At 38.4% G+C, this 16714-nt stretch overlaps 2 protein-coding genes across 21 annotated transcripts in view; one reads left to right on the top strand and one right to left on the bottom strand.

The window, feature by feature from the left end:
- Nucleotides 1-12568, bottom strand: part of GRXCR1 (glutaredoxin and cysteine rich domain containing 1) — a 306050-nt gene extending 293482 nt beyond the window's left edge. For 3 of the 13 annotated variants that reach the window (XR_007477289.1, XR_007477290.1, XR_007477285.1), the window contains exons 1-2: nucleotides 12167-12524; nucleotides 11281-11351 (exon numbers count right to left, since the gene is read on the bottom strand). The gene's annotated coding sequence lies outside the window, so the exon portion shown is untranslated. Of the gene's footprint in view, nucleotides 1-11280; nucleotides 11352-12166 lie in introns of all 13 variants that reach the window. The other 10 variants (XR_007477288.1, XR_007477295.1, XR_007477293.1 and 7 more) reach the window with 10 other exon arrangements.
- A 310-nt stretch (nucleotides 12569-12878) lies between these two features.
- ATP8A1 (ATPase phospholipid transporting 8A1) overlaps nucleotides 12879-16714 on the top strand; it is a 240599-nt gene continuing 236763 nt past the window's right edge. For 2 of the 8 annotated variants that reach the window (XM_049709553.1, XM_049709554.1), the window contains exon 1: nucleotides 12881-13185. In XM_049709553.1, the coding sequence (XP_049565510.1) occupies nucleotides 13137-13185 (49 nt within the window). In that variant the 5' untranslated portion in view covers nucleotides 12881-13136. Of the gene's footprint in view, nucleotides 13186-16714 lie in introns of all 8 variants that reach the window. The other 6 variants (XM_049709558.1, XM_049709557.1, XM_049709556.1 and 3 more) reach the window with 4 other exon arrangements.

Genomic DNA, 16714 nt, shown 5'->3' on the forward strand with positions numbered 1-16714 from the left:
ATTTTTTTAAAAAGTTCACTCATTTTTCCCACCCCCCAACAACCCTTGTCTCTTGCAGCCACCAATCTGATCTCTGTATCTGTGAGCTTATTGTGTTTTTATTTTTTGTTCATTTGTTTATTTTTAGATTCCACATATAAGAGAGATCAAATGATATTTGTCTTTCTCTGACTTATTTCACTTAGCATAATGCCCTGGAAGTCCATTTGTGTTGTCACACATGGCAAGATTTCATTATTTTTATGGCTAAATAATATTCCATTATGTCTCTCTCTATATATATGCAATTTCTTTATGCATTCATCCATTGATGGACACTTAAGATTGTTTCCGTATCTTAGCTATTGCTAATAATGTTACAATGACCATAGGAGTGCATATATATCTTCAAATTAGTGTTTTTGTTTTCTTCAGATAAATACCCAGAAGCAGAATTGCTGGATCATATGGCAGTTCTATTTTTAATTTTTTGAGGAACCTCCATATTGTTTCCCATAGTGGTTGCACCAATTTACATTCTCACCAACAGTTTATGAGGGTTCCTCTTTCTCCACATCCTAGCAAAACTTATTTCTTGTCTTTTTTTATAATAGCCATTCTAACAGCTGTGAGGTCGTTATCTCATTGTGGTTTTGACTTGCATTTCCCTGATGATTAATGATGTTGAGCATCTTTTCATGTACCTGTTGTATTTTTTTGGAAAAATGTCTATTCAGATCCTCTGCCTATTTTTAACTGGGTTGTTTGTTTTCTTGCTATTGAGTTGTATGAATTCTTTTTATATTTTGGATATCAGCCCCTTATCAGATATATGATTTGCAATTATTTTCTCCCATTCAATAGGTTGCCTTTTCATTTTGTTGATGGTTTCCTTTGCTGTACAGAAGCTCTGTAGTTTGATATAGTCTTACTTGTTTATTTTTGCTTTTATTTCTTTTGCTTTTGGTATCAGATTCAAAAAATCAGCGCCAAGACCTATGTCAAGGAGCTTACTGCCTATGTTTTCTTCTACGAGTTTTATGGTTTCAGGTCTTATGCTCAAATCTTTAATTCATCTTGAGTTAATTTTTGTGTATGATGTAAGATAGTAATTTGGTTTCATTCTTTCACAAGTGGCTATCCAATTTTCCCAACATCATTTATTGAAGACACTGTCCTTTCCCCATTGTATATTCTTGGCTCATTTGTCATAAATTAATTGACCATGTATGTGTGGGTTTATTTCTGGATTCTCTATTTTGTTCTATTGATCTATGTGTCTGTTTTTATGCCAGTACCATACTGTTTTAATTAGTATAGTTTAGTTTGAAATCAGGGAATGTGATGCCTCCAGCTTTGCTCTTCTTTCTCAAGATTGCTTTGGCTATGCAGGCTCTTTTGTGGTCCCATACAATTGTTAGGATCATTTGTTCTATTTCTGTGAAAAATGGAATTGGAATTTTGATAGAGACTGCAGTAAAATCCATATTTTACTTTGGGTAGTATGGACAATTTAACAATATTAATTCTTCCAATCCATGAGCATGCAATGTCTTTCCATTTATTTGTGTCTTCTTCGATTTCTTTCATTAATATCCTGTAGTTTTCAATACACAGGTCATTTACCTCCTTGGTGAAATTTATTCCTAGGTATTTTATTCTCTTTGGTGCAATTGTAAATGGAATTATTTTCTTAATTTCTCTTCCTAATACATTGTTATTAGTGTAAAATGCAATCGATTCTTGTGTATTTACTTTGCATCCCACAACTATTGAATTCATTTATTAGTTCTAATACTTTTTGATGGAGTCTTCATGGTTTTCTATATATAATATCATGTCACCTGCAAATGTTGACAGTTTTACTTCTTCCTTTCAATTTGGATGACTTTTATTTCTTTTTCTTGTCTAATTGTTCTGGCTAAGACTTCCAATACTATCTTGAATAAAAGTGGTAAGAGTGGACAGCATTGTCTTGTTCCAGATCTTAAGGGAAAAGGTTTCAGCTTTTCACTGTTGAGTATGACGTTAGCTGTGGGATGTCATACATGGTCTTTATTATGTTGAGGTATGTTCCCTCTATACCCAGTTTGTTTACAGTTTTTATCATAAATGGATGTTAAATTCTGTCAAATGTTTTTTCTGCACCTATGAGATGATCATATGATTTTTATCCTTCATTTTGTTAATATGGTGTATCACACTGATTGATTTGCAGACGCTGAACCATTTAAATGAATGGAATAAATCCCATTTGATCATGATGTATGATCCTTTTAATGTATTGTTGAATTCTGTATGCTAATATTTTGTTGAGGATTTCTGCATCGATGTTCATCAAGGATATTGGCCTATTATTTTCCTTTTTGTGGTATCCTTGTCTGGTTTTGGTATCAGGGTAAATTTGGCCTCATAAAATGTGTGTGTAAGAGTTCCCCCTCTTCTATTTTTTGGAAGAGTTTGAGAAGAATTAGTAACAATTCTTCATTGAATGTTCAGTAGAACTTACCATGAAGCTGTTTGGTCCTGGACTTTTGTTGGTTGAGAGGTTTTTGATTACTGATTCAATCTCCTTGCTAGTAATCTGTCTGTTCAGGTTTTCTATTTCATCATGATTCAGTCTTAGTAAGCTGTATGTTTCTAGGAATTTATCCATTTCTTCTAGGTTGTCCAATTTGTTGGTGTATAAATGTTTAAATTTTATTTGTCTTTAAAACAGGAAGTCACCTTAATAACTAATAACTTATCAACAATTTATCCATTTTCTACTGTACTCAATTCAATATTATATTCAATTAGCATTTAATAAATTATTTGCTAAACTCCATCAATTTAAAACCTACTTCATCAAGACTGTTTCTAAAATAAAGCAAACTCTTTTCCTTTTTTCTTATAAATATTTAAAAACACAATTTGAACAAAACATAGTTTCATTATGATGTCCATGAAGAACTCCAGGATTTTAATAATGCAACCTTGAGAATGATTTCTGAGATTTATGAGGAAGCCAGAGAATGCTGGCTGCCTACCCTCAAAGGCATCCTCTCCTTCCTCATTGGTATCAGAACCTCAAATTTTATCTAGGTACACTGCCAGCTGAATAAGAAACTAAATTTACCAGCCTCCCTTTCAGCTAGGTGTGGCCATGAGACTAAGTTCTGGCTAATAAGATTTAAGCATAATTTCTTTGGAGACTTCAGGAATGGATGCTTAAAGAGATCTCTCTAAGCCTGCTGGGATCTCTTTTTATCTTTATTCCTTTTCCCATCTTCCAATGCGGATGTTATAGCTGCCATACCAGAAGACAGCTAGGACCATGAGGTGACCTTGAGGATGGAAGCCATATGTTAGCATGCAGAGCAGAAAGGGAAGACCCTGATTCTTTGATGCCAGTGTGGAGTCTATCTTCAGACTTCTTTTATATGACAGAGAAATAAACTCCCGCTTCATACAGATCACCGTTATTTTGGGTTTTCTATTATATACAGTTGAATCTTATTCTAAATGACATAAATTTGTTTTAACATTTTAATAAATATTACTAATCAGCATTCTTGCAGCAAGTCTCTTGAAACCCATAAATAGAATCCTGCATTAAAATTACATATTCAACATTCCTGCCATCTGTCATACAAATGGCAGATTAAGTAAACGTATGTTATTTGACTATACAAAGAAAGGCAATATTGAGGGAAATGCCTCTAGTACCTAAAATCATTTAATTTTACGTCACTCAGAGTATAAAAACGGTTTGGATGCACCAGATGATAATAGCTAAAATTTGTACAGTACATTATAATAAATTATCTCTTGTACTTCTCACAATATTCTGATAAAATAGGTATTATAATTAGTCCCCATTTACGTATGAAGAAACTGAGGCACAGAGAAGTTAGGTAACTTGGCCAAAGTCATACTACTGGTAAGTGGTAGAACCTATATATGAATCTAATTGTTTGATTGTAAAGCCTGTATGTTAACCCACTAGCCAATCTGAGGTTCTGAAAGGTTTTTTAATGATATTCTCAAAATCCAACCACTAGAAAGAACCAGAACTGAGGTGCAAACCAGGTCTTCTGATTCCAGTTCTTTTCATTAAGTCAGGATTGATACCAATGAGGTTTTTAGATTAATCATACATTTTTTTCAGACTACTGAAAGCTATGGTAACATTAAAAGATAAACAAAACACTTCTGTCAATTAAGCATATGCTAAACTATAACATACACTTAGCACCTTTCAAAGAAAGTAATGAAGGTAATCTCCCCTCTGTGAATGTCAGAACTTCTGGTTCAATAAAAAAATCGACCCAACATGTAAAAAGTTCAAACATAATCATATCTATATCTATACTTATATCTGTAACTACACAGAGAAGATTATCTTTTCTTTTCAGATAAACAGACTATTGTCCTTTACTCTCCATAGTCCCATAAGTATTATGAAAAATGCCTCATGTTACATTCAAGCTTAATTTTTTAAAAATCATCACTTCCTCTGTTAATTGAACAGATCTTTGACGTCTCCATCTTGATCTCTTTACTTCTACTGTAATTCATGCTCCGTATCGTTACCACCACAAAAATCTTTTTAAAACACAATTTTATCCTGTGCTACCTAGGGCCTACTGTAACTCCCTTTCACCTTGTGCATTCATTCTAACACCTCTGTTGATTTACATGGTCCTCCATAATTTGGTTCCCATGTACTTATTCAAATCTTCTCAGTATTTCTCAACCTACAGGTCTCCCTTTTCCTCCTTCACTGTCATTTTAGATCAAGAGCAAGTCAGGAGACTCACAGACACAGAGAACAGATTAGTGGTTGCCAAGGGGGAGGGGGTTGCGGGAGGGATGGAGTGAGAGGTCGGGGTTAGCAGGTGTAAGCTATTATATATAGAATGGATAAACAACAAGGTCCTACTGTATAGCACAGAGAACTATATTCAATATCCTGTGATAAACCATAATGGAAAAGAATATTTAAAAAAACATATATATGTATGTGAATCACTTTGCTGTACAACAGAAATTAACACACACACACGCACACACACACACAAAAGAGGAAGTCAGAAGAAGCCAATGGGGGCCAACACTAGGCACAGGATCAAACCAAGGGGCACTGGAAACCTTGAGGGGCTATGCAGGCAACAGACTGCAGCCACTTCAATTAGAGGCTATATGGCTGCTGAAAGCCTGGGAGGCAAGCTGGAATCAGAATAGCATGGATTCAGGAACAGGAGGAAAGAGGTTCCAATTTAACAGGCAAAGGTCAGCTTTTAAGAGGTTAGACTAAATGAAAAACAGACAAGAGAACACAGGCAGGGAAGAGGAGCTGACATTTCAGGCCTAGGTCCAGAAGCAGATCTATCCAAGAGGTCCAAGCCTCTGCTCCCGTCCTTGGCACTAGCTCACTTCACTCTTGCCTCCGGAATATCCAGCTTCCACAAGCCCTGAATCTATAGCTGGTTTACCTTCTTTACACCTTTTCTTTATAGTGTTTTCCCCCTGGTTTCTTTCTTTAGAGTGAATACTAAAATGTAATCCTGAGTTAAGTATTGATTCTCTTTCTCCATTTGGTAGATTTCCTCAGAGTTCAAAGTTGGAAAGAATCTACAGTGATAAATGATTCCTCTTTCCAGCAAATGTTGTTCCTGAGAATTTCTGGGGTCAGAGGGAAAAAAACAACATTGTGATTTTCCAATATATCTGCTAAACACTGCAGTGAGTTATGAACCTGAGCAGTGGATATATCATCCAAGAGGCCCAAAAGCAATCGGCAAATATTTCACATTTGATAGCTATGGCTTATTTCAATTCATCAAGAAACCATCTTAAGTCTGGCATTCTTTCCAAATTAAAAGTGATGGAACTACAAAATTGTATTTCATAATCATATTTATGTCATTTACCACTATATTCAATTTTTAATAAACATACCTTTCTTTCAATACTTTTACCTCATTATTATCACCTCTCCTCCTTTGAAATAACACCTAATATGACATGGCAAGAAAAAGAAGTGAAATTTTCTTAGGAGTTTTTTCATTTCCAATATTGGCTTTCTGGTAAACATCAAAGAAATAAATTATAATAAAATTTCTTGTCTTCACTGGTTATCCTTTTCATATAAGAAACATGACACCATTTTCAAGATAAATGCCATAACATCCAGTAGAAATAAAATGTTAATGTCTATTTTCAGATATATTATAAAGGTACATATACACATTTTTGAAGAGTTCCAGATATAAGTGTGAAAGCCCAGAAATACTTTGAAGTACAATCAATATATACAGGTGTAGACTATCTTTCCATTAGAATACGATATACAGTTGTGATTTTATATTTATTTACTTACATAATCATTTGATCATAATTTTTCATTGGTCCAGAACCTATTGGTTTAGCTGACCATTCAATCTTAAATACTCAGCTCAGTATCTAGAACGTGGTGGGCACTCAATAAATTGCACTGAATGCATGAAGAAAAAGCATCTCTAGTCATACATAACAACCATACCAAGGGGCAAGAGGAAATTTCTGGAAATGATGGATATGTTTATTATCTTGAATGTGGTGATGGCTTCGTAGGTGTTTATATGTATGTCCAAACTTATTAAATTCTACACTTTAAACATATTAAGTTTATTGTGTGTCAATTATACCTCGATAAAGCTGCTTTTTAAAATCAGAATTCATGAAAATACTACAGTAAATGTATTATCCATGAAGTATATTTTACAATAATATTTTACAGAGACTCAGCATTACTGGAATGTTGTTTTGTTAAGTTCTGGAAAAGAAACAGCACTTCTAAATTAAGAATTAATTTTCACTTCCTGGCTCTGGTAGAATGGAAGTTTTTAAAGTAAAAATCATGCCATTTAGTTAGTCTCTTATCAGTTTGAAATGATAAGTCTGAATTCAAGATCTCAATACCAGGATTATTTTGCCTTGAACGTTCATTTACTTTTTGAGTAAAAAATTCAGTAAATGTTTTTTCTGAAAACTTGTGTGTGAATCAAACACTATTTTAAATGTACTGGAGTATATTTTAAAATTTTTTTCTATCGAGTCTTTTCATATAAAACAAATCAACATTTTAAATCTCACTTCATTTAAACAGGAGCAAAATATTTTCAATTATAGTGAAGAAAAAAATCATTGTACTATTTTTTGTTGGAAATTCCCACTATATGAAGAAGATAATAATGTTTAAAGACATTATAACTTTGACTTAAAACTTTGCTAACATGTTTGGAAAGAGAATGGTAAACTCATGAGAAATGAATCACAGGCATGAGAGAAAAGTATTGATTTTAACATTATGAGTAAGAATAAGTGACTGGATTATTCAGTGACAGTGGATTTAGAGCTTTTGGTTGAAATCAGTTTTTCTTTTGTTTTGTTTTGTTTTTTCATCTGGCATTTCTTATTCTGATTAAATTCTCTTGAATATTCTGATGGTTTCTGAGTGCACTTTTAAAAACATGAGTGCTTTAAAGACATGACACTTATTAATACACACACAAAAAAGCAAAATCCAAATAACCCCTATTGACACTTAAAAAAAGAAAATCTTATAGTTAGAAAATGCAAACAATGCAGAAAACTATAAAATAGGAAAAATAGGAACCTCACTACCCCAGTCCTTCCACCCAAAGGTAAATTATTGTTTTATGCTTTTCTATAAAATTATATATATATATATATATAAAATTCATTTATTTACCAAAGTGAATCATATTATACACCCTGTTTTATTACAGGCATTTTTTAACTTAATATATTTTGATACTCTTTCCATATCAGCACATGGCGATGACTACATTCTTTTTGCCCCTACACAATGCTTCAGTGAATATCTTTGCAAACACATCTCTGTGTTATATGGGTTTTGTTACAGTAAGTCCAGCAAGAACAAGCTACTCCAATCAGTCTATTGTTTTAAAAATTCGATCATTTGATTTTAACAAAAGCCAATATGGTATTCAGAAGCTTCTTCTGGTATCAAGTACTTCATAGCAAATATGTTCTATTATTTCATGACAAAGTAATATATTCCAGTATACATGCTTATGAAGGGTAAAACTTATTATCTATTCAAATAAAATACTATCTATTCTTTGACTTATTTCCAGTCTCCAATCTTAAGGAACCAGATCATTCACAGTACACTCATTTTCCAGTTCATTCATTCATTCAACAAATATTTATTGAACCTGTGCCATTTGACGCACACTGTTCTTAACGTTAGGCAAATTGTAATAAGTAAGACAACAGAGCAAGACCTATTTATCATAAACAGGTAAACCAACAAACAAGAAAACTTCAGAGATAAGTGCTAAGAGAAAAACAGACTAAGGCAATGTGGTGGTGGCTAGCACTGGGGAAGTGGGGCAATATCAGCTGGGGTGGGCTGGGATAATCTGAGCCCAATGACCAAATAAGGGGTAAAAGGAGATGAGCCTGAGAGGCAGGCAAGGGCAAGATCAGAAAGGGTTTGGGCTTCAATCCAGGTGCTGCCGGAAGCCACTGAAGTCCTAAGAAATGACATAAACTCATTTGTGTTTTAAAGAAATTAAAATTCATTTGTTTTTTAAAATAATAATAATGACATTGACTCATCCTAAAATAATAAACTCATTTGTGTTTTTAAATAATAATAACCATGAATGGGCGACAAAAGTAAAAGCAGGGAGATCAGTTAGGAGGCTACTGCAGGTGAACGATGATGGGGGCCTGTACAAGGTAGAGGTGGAGATGAAATGTGGATAGAAGTAAGACATATTTTTAAAACTGAGCCTAAAGAACTTGCTGGTGCACCGGAGCGGTGTGCATGTAAATGATGGTGATAGAAAAAGAGCAATCAAGATGGGAAGACTTGGGGAAAATGCCTTACAAGCCCAACAGCATAATAATATCTTAACCATACCATAATGATGTCATAATAATCTCTTAACCATAACAGTATCTTCACCATCCATTGAATCAATATACCAACCACACACCAAAGGTAATAAGCATCTTTTCTTACAATAACCAGGTAGCTTTGCGACTAGATAGAATTTATGTTATATCTTAACCTCAATTTTAAACTAAAAGATATAATTATCTAAACTTTAAGATTAATTTACCCCATTATTTTGTGCTTTTGCAAAAGAATTTAGAATGTAGTTGCCAGCATTATCCAGCATCTGTATTCTATAGTCGTATAGTATTCAACTTTGCATTCCTCCTTCTCAATCAGAAGCAGGGTTCTCAAGTACATCTCCAACTACCTTCAGGATGTAAGTTCCCAAAGCACTCCTGGGTATATCATAAATTAGTAAATTAGTGAGCATGCCTCTGTCACCTAGTTAACTATGAGTTCCTCCCAAGAAGGACCAATTCTTAATTCTCGGTGTCCCCAACAACAACAACAAACTCAAGGCAACATCACATAATTAGTAAGTGAAAAACCACCAAGACAGGAATATGCTCAACATCTCTTTGACTTGCTGGACTTGATAATTTTTGTGGCTCACACCTCTAGAGACAATTTTTTAAACAGCTTTATTAAGATATAATTCACATAACATACAATTCCCACATTTTAAGCGTACAGATGAACATATCTACGAAACGTACTCACAGATATAGAGAACAGACAGAGGTGTGGTTGCCAAGGGGGAGGGGGTCGGGGGGAGAGATGGATTGGGAGTTTAGGGTTAGCAGATGTAAGCTATTATATATAGAATGGATAAACAGCAAAGTCCTACTGTATAGCACAGGGAACTACATTCAATACCCTGTGATAAACCATAATGGAAAAGAATATGAAAAATATATATATATGCATAACTGAGTCACTTTGTTGTACAGCAGAAATTAACACAACATTGTAAATCAAATATACTTCAATAAAATTAGAAAAAATAAAAATAAAGTGTACAGATTCTCAGTGAGATCCCTGTAGTCCAATTGGTCTCTTGGTTCTCCCCAACCATATATAGTCTTCTATCATTCCATTTCCTTAACCATTCATTAAAAAATCATAATTGAGCACTTAACTATATGCCAAGCATTCCTTTTCACTACCGACTTAACCCCTACTTCAAAACCTAGCTCAAGTATGTTCATCACTCAGCTCTTGGAATCTCCCCTTCTCTCAATGCTTCTAGTGTTGCTGCTGGCCTATTTGGCATTAAGTGTCAGCCATCTTGTTACACTGCTGGTTACTTTAACAAATGCATTGTCTTTGTAACTTAGCATTCTGGCTGGGCACTTCACACATGTTATGCATTCAATGGATACTTTGTGGAGGATAAAACCTGGCCCTTGTTAAAGTTATTCTTGAATAACCCGCTTCCTTCTAAGTCCATCAACAGTGCAGTCGCAGGACCTGAATGTTTTTAAACGATCTTGCTGACATCTGAGTTGTATTACAGGTTCTGTGACAAGGTCATGTTGCTGGCACCAGAGCTCCCTGCCAGGGGCTAGCGCACTGTGCAATGGAAGATGAGGAGATCTGAGAGGACTTTGAAATCAAGCACATGCAGATTAGTACAACATTCAACTTCAATCAGGGTTCTGAACCAATAAAAACATGTGTGCTTTCTAACAATCATAAATGAATGGTTTTTCAGAAATGAGTTGGGGGGCGTGAGATAGGGAGGGTGGGAGGGAGATGCAAGAGGGAGGGATTATGGGGATATATGTATACATATAGCTGATTCACTTTGTTATACAGCAGAAACTAACACAACATTGTAAAGCAATTATACTCCAATAAAGATGTTAAAAAACAAAACTGGGGAAAACAAAACAAAAACAAAACAGAAATGAGTTCGGTAGGATACTCTTGCCATTATGGATAAAGTGACAGCATAACTTGGGAAAGGACACACAGTGAGCTATGGACTATATCATGAAATGTTCTTCTCTGTATGAAAGACTCTTGTCATTTCCTGTATGAATGATGTATGTTGTCAACTTTGCCGATGGGTTGTTAATGGGAAACACACAGACACACAGACATATATAAAATAGATTGGTCTATAGAAAACAGAGGTAATCTCTGGAACTCCAGTTAATTACTATCTGTAAATAAGCAGAACTGAATTTCATTTCAGGGTCCATAGGAATTACAAATACTGGTATGCTGCTGTGCACTGATTTTGAATAGAAGCTGGTTCTGGCTTTATATAAAATTCTATCTAAAATGTTAATCACAAAAGCACTGCATTTTTCTCTGGTTTCTGTTCACTAACTTTTAGAGCTGATTTTTTAAAACTATTTCCTTGTGGTACTTACCCTTTTAATTTTTTTCAGATGCATGTTCATCAAGCCAGAGAGAGTCTGCTTTATACAAGGAGATCCTGGACCTGGAAAGGAATAAAAAGGGCCAGTGATGACTGTCCTGAAAAGGCTGTGTGTTCATTTCTTACTTTTAGAAGACCATACTTGTAAATCAAGACCATCACTGAAATAAACACCTTTGAGTCCTGCTCTACCCTGCAATGTTTCATGAATGCTGGAAATACATTTTCTTTGTTCTAATCCCAGCCTCCGAATCAGAGCCAAGTAGAGTGGGTTCTTCATAAATATGTACTGAGCACCTGACTCAGAATTAATGTAGGGCAGGACTCTGATTAGCAAACGCTACCTGCAGGAGACAGAGGAAACACCACAAATGGAGATAAGATGCTATCAGCAGGTTTTATTTTTTCATGAGGCTTGGGAATAATCACTTATCTCTCTGTTCAAACCTTTCCAGATCTCTCCCTTCAGGACCTGAAAGAAGTTCACAATAAACGCCTCCACGTTAAGCCCTCTTCCACCGAGTGCTGGAGGAAGAGCACAAGATGAGAGAAGCAGCAAATTGTTTCCAACTCAATTTATTCCTTTCTCGCCATTTCAGCGGCTCGCCACGATCTATTCAATATATAAAACCTTACAGCCTAACTTAAAGATGAAATCAACGATAAATAAAAACTACCGTACTTGTTCTGATAACTTGTTAGCATAGATCTCCTTATACAAAATAAAAGGTAACGAAGTTACCCTTATTTGTAGGATATGGGGCAAACTAAAATTTAATGTATTTACGAACTTTATACTAGGCTCCCTCTCCCCTTTTCAGGTAAAACTACGCCTCCCAACTTCCTGCATGTTTGACTAAAAGCAAAATTTGAAGCACCTGGCCCAACAGTTGACTTTACTGCAAGTCCAGAGGTTTGTCAGTCTGCAGAACACGCACTAGCTGGATGCACCCGGCCACTCGCAGGCCGGCCCCAGACGCCCATGAGCACCATGGGCAGGAGGAGCCACCAGCGCCCGAGGACCCCGGCCTCAGAACCTGTTGCTCGTGGACCAGGCGAGTGAGCAGGTGCGACTCAGGTCGCGAGGGCTGTTGGCGGCGCACGGAGGCTAGAATTGCATCCGGGGGTGGCCAACACGCAGTGCCCTGCCACAGCTCCTAGCCCTTGACGCCCCAGGCCTTTTCGCCGCTTTCCAGCCCACTCAGACCCAACCCCACTTCCGCACCACGGGCGACTCCATTGTTATTAAAACTAGAGGGTGGCGGGAGAGGATTTGCAAGGATGCAGGAGCCACAGTACCCCTTCCTCTCTGGCCAAGCCTTGGAAGAAGCAGAAAAGCATTGAGAAAAGACAGGAAGAGCCGAAGCCACGGGGAGGGACGAGGGCGCCTGTGGTGGAAGAGGCCGGCATCTGCCTCTCCCCACTCAGGGATGGTACGGTCCAAAGCAGGGCGGGGCGCAGGAGGCTCTCCGGAGTCTCTCCCCGCCCCTCTCCCGTTCTCCCCGCCCCTCTCCCGCCTTCCCCGCAGCGCTGCAGTTGTGCGAGTGAGTGGGCGTCCTGAGAATCCCTGCCCGGACGCAGACGCCGAAGCTCCGCCCGTTGCCTCGCCGCTCCCTCGGTGGCTGCAGGCAGAGCTCGCTCAGCTCTGCGGACGCCGCCGCCTTCATTACCTCCTCCCTCTCCCGCCGGTGTGCGAGGGCCTCGCCCGGCAGCGGCACTGCCCTGGGTGGGCGGCTGGGCCCGCGCGGCTGCTGAGCGCTCGGCGCGGGGAAGCCAGATCCTCCGCCTGCGCGGCGCAGTGACAGGTGCAGAGTCTGGTCTGAAGAGCCACCTGCGGCGGCCGCCGCGATGTCCACCATGCGGAGGACCGTGTCGGAGATCCGCTCCCGCGCGGAGGGTGAGTAGCTGCCGCAGCACGAAGCTGGGTGCGGAGCGCGCGCGGGGGCGGCTCGGGGCCAGCCGAGGGTCAGGCGGTGTGAGAGAGGGAGAGAGAGAGAGAGTGTGAGTGTGTGTGTTTGCGAACCCTTCTCCCTGCGCCGCCATCAGTGCAGACCCCTTTCCAGCTGCAGAGCCCCGAAATTGGTGTCCTCGGAGGGATCCCCAGGGCTCGCTTTACACTGCAGCGTGACTGTTGGGTCTCTGCGCTCTCGCCCTGCCCACCTCCCTCCCCACTAGTGCACAAACCACTCTGTCTCCAGTCTGCTTCTCCATTCTAGGGAGCACAGCGCCAGCCAGCCGCCCACCTTTTTGCAGCCCCCATATCACGGCTCCCCGGGAACTGAATCTGCCTTTCCCAGGTTGCAGGATCCTTTGATCCACAGCCCCTCGCCTCTCCGAGCGGGAGGAGCCTTAATTGGGCTTGGGCGCTCAGCAGGTGCTGTGCATTACAGTCTCTGCAGTTCCGCCTCCTGCAGCGGAGTCTCACCCAGCTCCCGTCTGAGGTTTTGTTTTTCCCTTTACCTGATACCTGCCTTTTGGCCAGCTGAGCGGACTTTTTAGCAAGGTGGAAGCTGTTTTCTTTGCTCCACCCGGGGCCAGATGTTGAATGGCTACACTTGTGAGCAATGAGCAACAGATGCCCGAGGGTAAAGGCCAGTAAGCTTTTGGAGGGCCTACGCTGTCTTCATCCTCTGATGAGCCCTCAGCATCCGGCCTAGCATGTGGCAGTCAGTTGGTAAATATGTTTTCATTTTGTTCATAGCGAGGCCAAAACAGTGCATATCTGGAGCTTTGTTTTATTTTTGTGTCACATAAACCCATACTTGAATCCTATAAAGGGTGGCTCATGTTCTCACAACATCACTCACTGGTGTCCATCCTTCACCCCCGCCCCCTCCCCCCTTTAATGTTTGGCAAGTGGTAAAGTGATGTTAGGAAAAAAGATACAGATTTTAGGAGAATTGGATTATAGGGGTTTGAAACAGGCCATTTTATTATTTTTCCTCTTCAGAGCCCCCATGTTAAAAATGGGGGCTCTGAGCTCTAGTAGCTATGATTTTCGGATTACAGCACTTAGGAAGTACTCAGTGAAACTGCTCTGGGGAGAAGGCCACACAAGAGTCAAAACTAACCTGTGTCCTACTTAGGGATTTAGTACATTCTTATTGTCATTTGTAATATAATGAAAAAATATACAGGGCACCTTATAGATGCACATTGAATAAATGATAGTGCTGTCTTTAAATGTACACAGTAAAAATGTGTACATTCGTTTTTTTACACTTCTGAGTGACGTGCATTTTCTTTTTTTTCTTATTTATTTCTTCCAGTTTTATGGAGCTATATTTGACATATGGCACTGTATAAGTTTAAGGTGTACAGCATAATGATTTGACTTACATACATCATGAAATGATTACCACAATGAATTTAGTGAACATTCATCAACTCATATAGATACAAAATTAAAGAAACAGAAAAAAATTTCCTTGTGATGAGAACTCTTGGGATTTACTTTCTTAACAAATTTTATATATAACATACAACTTTCATGTATAAAGAATTATATTTATCATGTTGTACATTACATCCCTAGTACTTATTTATCTTATAACTGGAAGTTTGTACCTTTTGACTGCCTTCATCTGATTTCCCCTCCCCCCATACCCCGCATCTGATAACCCCCAATCTGATCTCTTTTTCTATGAGTTGGTTGGTTGGTTTGTTTTTGAAGTATAATTGACCTACAATAGTACGTTAATTTATGTTACACAACATAGTGATTCAATATTTCTATGCATTTCAAAATGATCACCACAATGTCTAGTTACCATCTGTCACCATGCAAAGATATTGAATAATTATTGACTATATTCCCCACACTGTACATTTCATACGCATGACTCATATTTTGTACCTGAAGGTTTGTACCTTTTAATCTTCCTCACCTGTGTCTCTACCCCCTACTCCAATTCCCACTGGCAACCACCTGTTTGTTCTGTGTATTTATGATGCTGTTTCTGTTATGTTTGTTCACTTGTTTTATAGATTCCACATAGAAATGAAATCATTCAGCATTTGTCTTTTTCTGACTTATTTCACTTGGCATAATACCGTCTAGGTCCATCCATGTTGTCGCGAATGGCAAGATTTCATTCTTTTTTATGGCTGAGTAATATTCCATTATATGTATACATACACACACACACTGCATCTTCTTTATTCATTCATCTACTGATGGCATTTAGGTTGCTTCCTAATCTTGGCTATTATAAATAATGCTGCAATGAACATAGTGATACGTATATTTTTTGAATTAGTGTTTTTGTTTTCTTTGGATAAATACCCAGGAGTGAAATTGCTGGATCATATGATAGCTCTATATTTAATTTTTTGAGGAACCTCCACTGTTTACCATAGTGGCTGCACCAATTTACATTTCCACCAGCAATTCATGAGGGTTCCCTTTTCTCTGCATCCTCACTAGCACTTGTTGTTTGTTGTCTTTTTGACAATCGTGAATGAATTTTCTTAATCATCATTTGAGTGAACCATTCAGGTAATGAAAATACAGTGGTAATACTGGGCTTGTTCTTTCAAATAATAGCAGTTGATGGATTCTATATCATGGGAAATGGGAAAAGAGAAAGGACCAGAAAATAATGTAAAACCTATGCCATATTAGAGGATTTCATTAAGTACCGAGAGGCTACAGTATTGTTTTTGATTGGCATGTATATTTTTCAAAGCATTTTTACAAAGATTACCTTATAGGACCTTAAAGTGCTCCTGGAGATTGGTGAAGATGATCCCATCTGATAGTTGAGGAAACTGTGGCCCAAGTGGTTGAGGTACGTGTCAAAGGCCAAGTAGCTAGTTTAGTGACACATTTGAATTAACAGCTTTGGAAAACAGTGACTGGTTCTTATTTAATCTTTGTATTCCCTGTGCATCCAGGACAGTGTCAGGGGCATAGTGGCACTTAGTGAATGACCCTTACCCCCCGTGTTGGTTGGTTCAGTTTATTATGTGCTCGGCATTTTGCTCTGGACTGTGGTGAGGACAGAATCAATAATGACCCTGTGGGCTGGTGATGTGGCTCATTGCCTGCCTTGCCCACACTTTTCTTTCCTAAGGAATAGTCTCTTTTGACAGCTCCTGCTGCCTAAAGGCCTTGTTCTGAACAGCAGTGTCCTTGGCTTCAGTTGGTTGGACCACGGCAGGCTCCTGACCCAAGAGCAGAGAATCCATAGGTGGCTCAAACACTTGTAAGCTTGTGTTTTGGCTCAGAAAGATTCTTTGTGGTGATCACCTCTCCCATGGGAAGAGTTAAGCTTAGAGGCTTAGAGTGAAGGTTGAAGCAGAAAGGGGCAGAGGAGAATAGGCTGGTAGAGGAGAGAATGGCTGGCTGTAATAGGTTGTGCGAATGCTGCTAGTATGAGGAAACAAACTGCGTGAAGAGAGGAAGATAGGAGAGAAAATGAACT

This window comes from Orcinus orca, chromosome 4 (genome assembly GCF_937001465.1).
Source record: "Orcinus orca chromosome 4, mOrcOrc1.1, whole genome shotgun sequence".
Classification (NCBI taxonomy): domain Eukaryota; kingdom Metazoa; phylum Chordata; class Mammalia; order Artiodactyla; family Delphinidae; genus Orcinus; species Orcinus orca.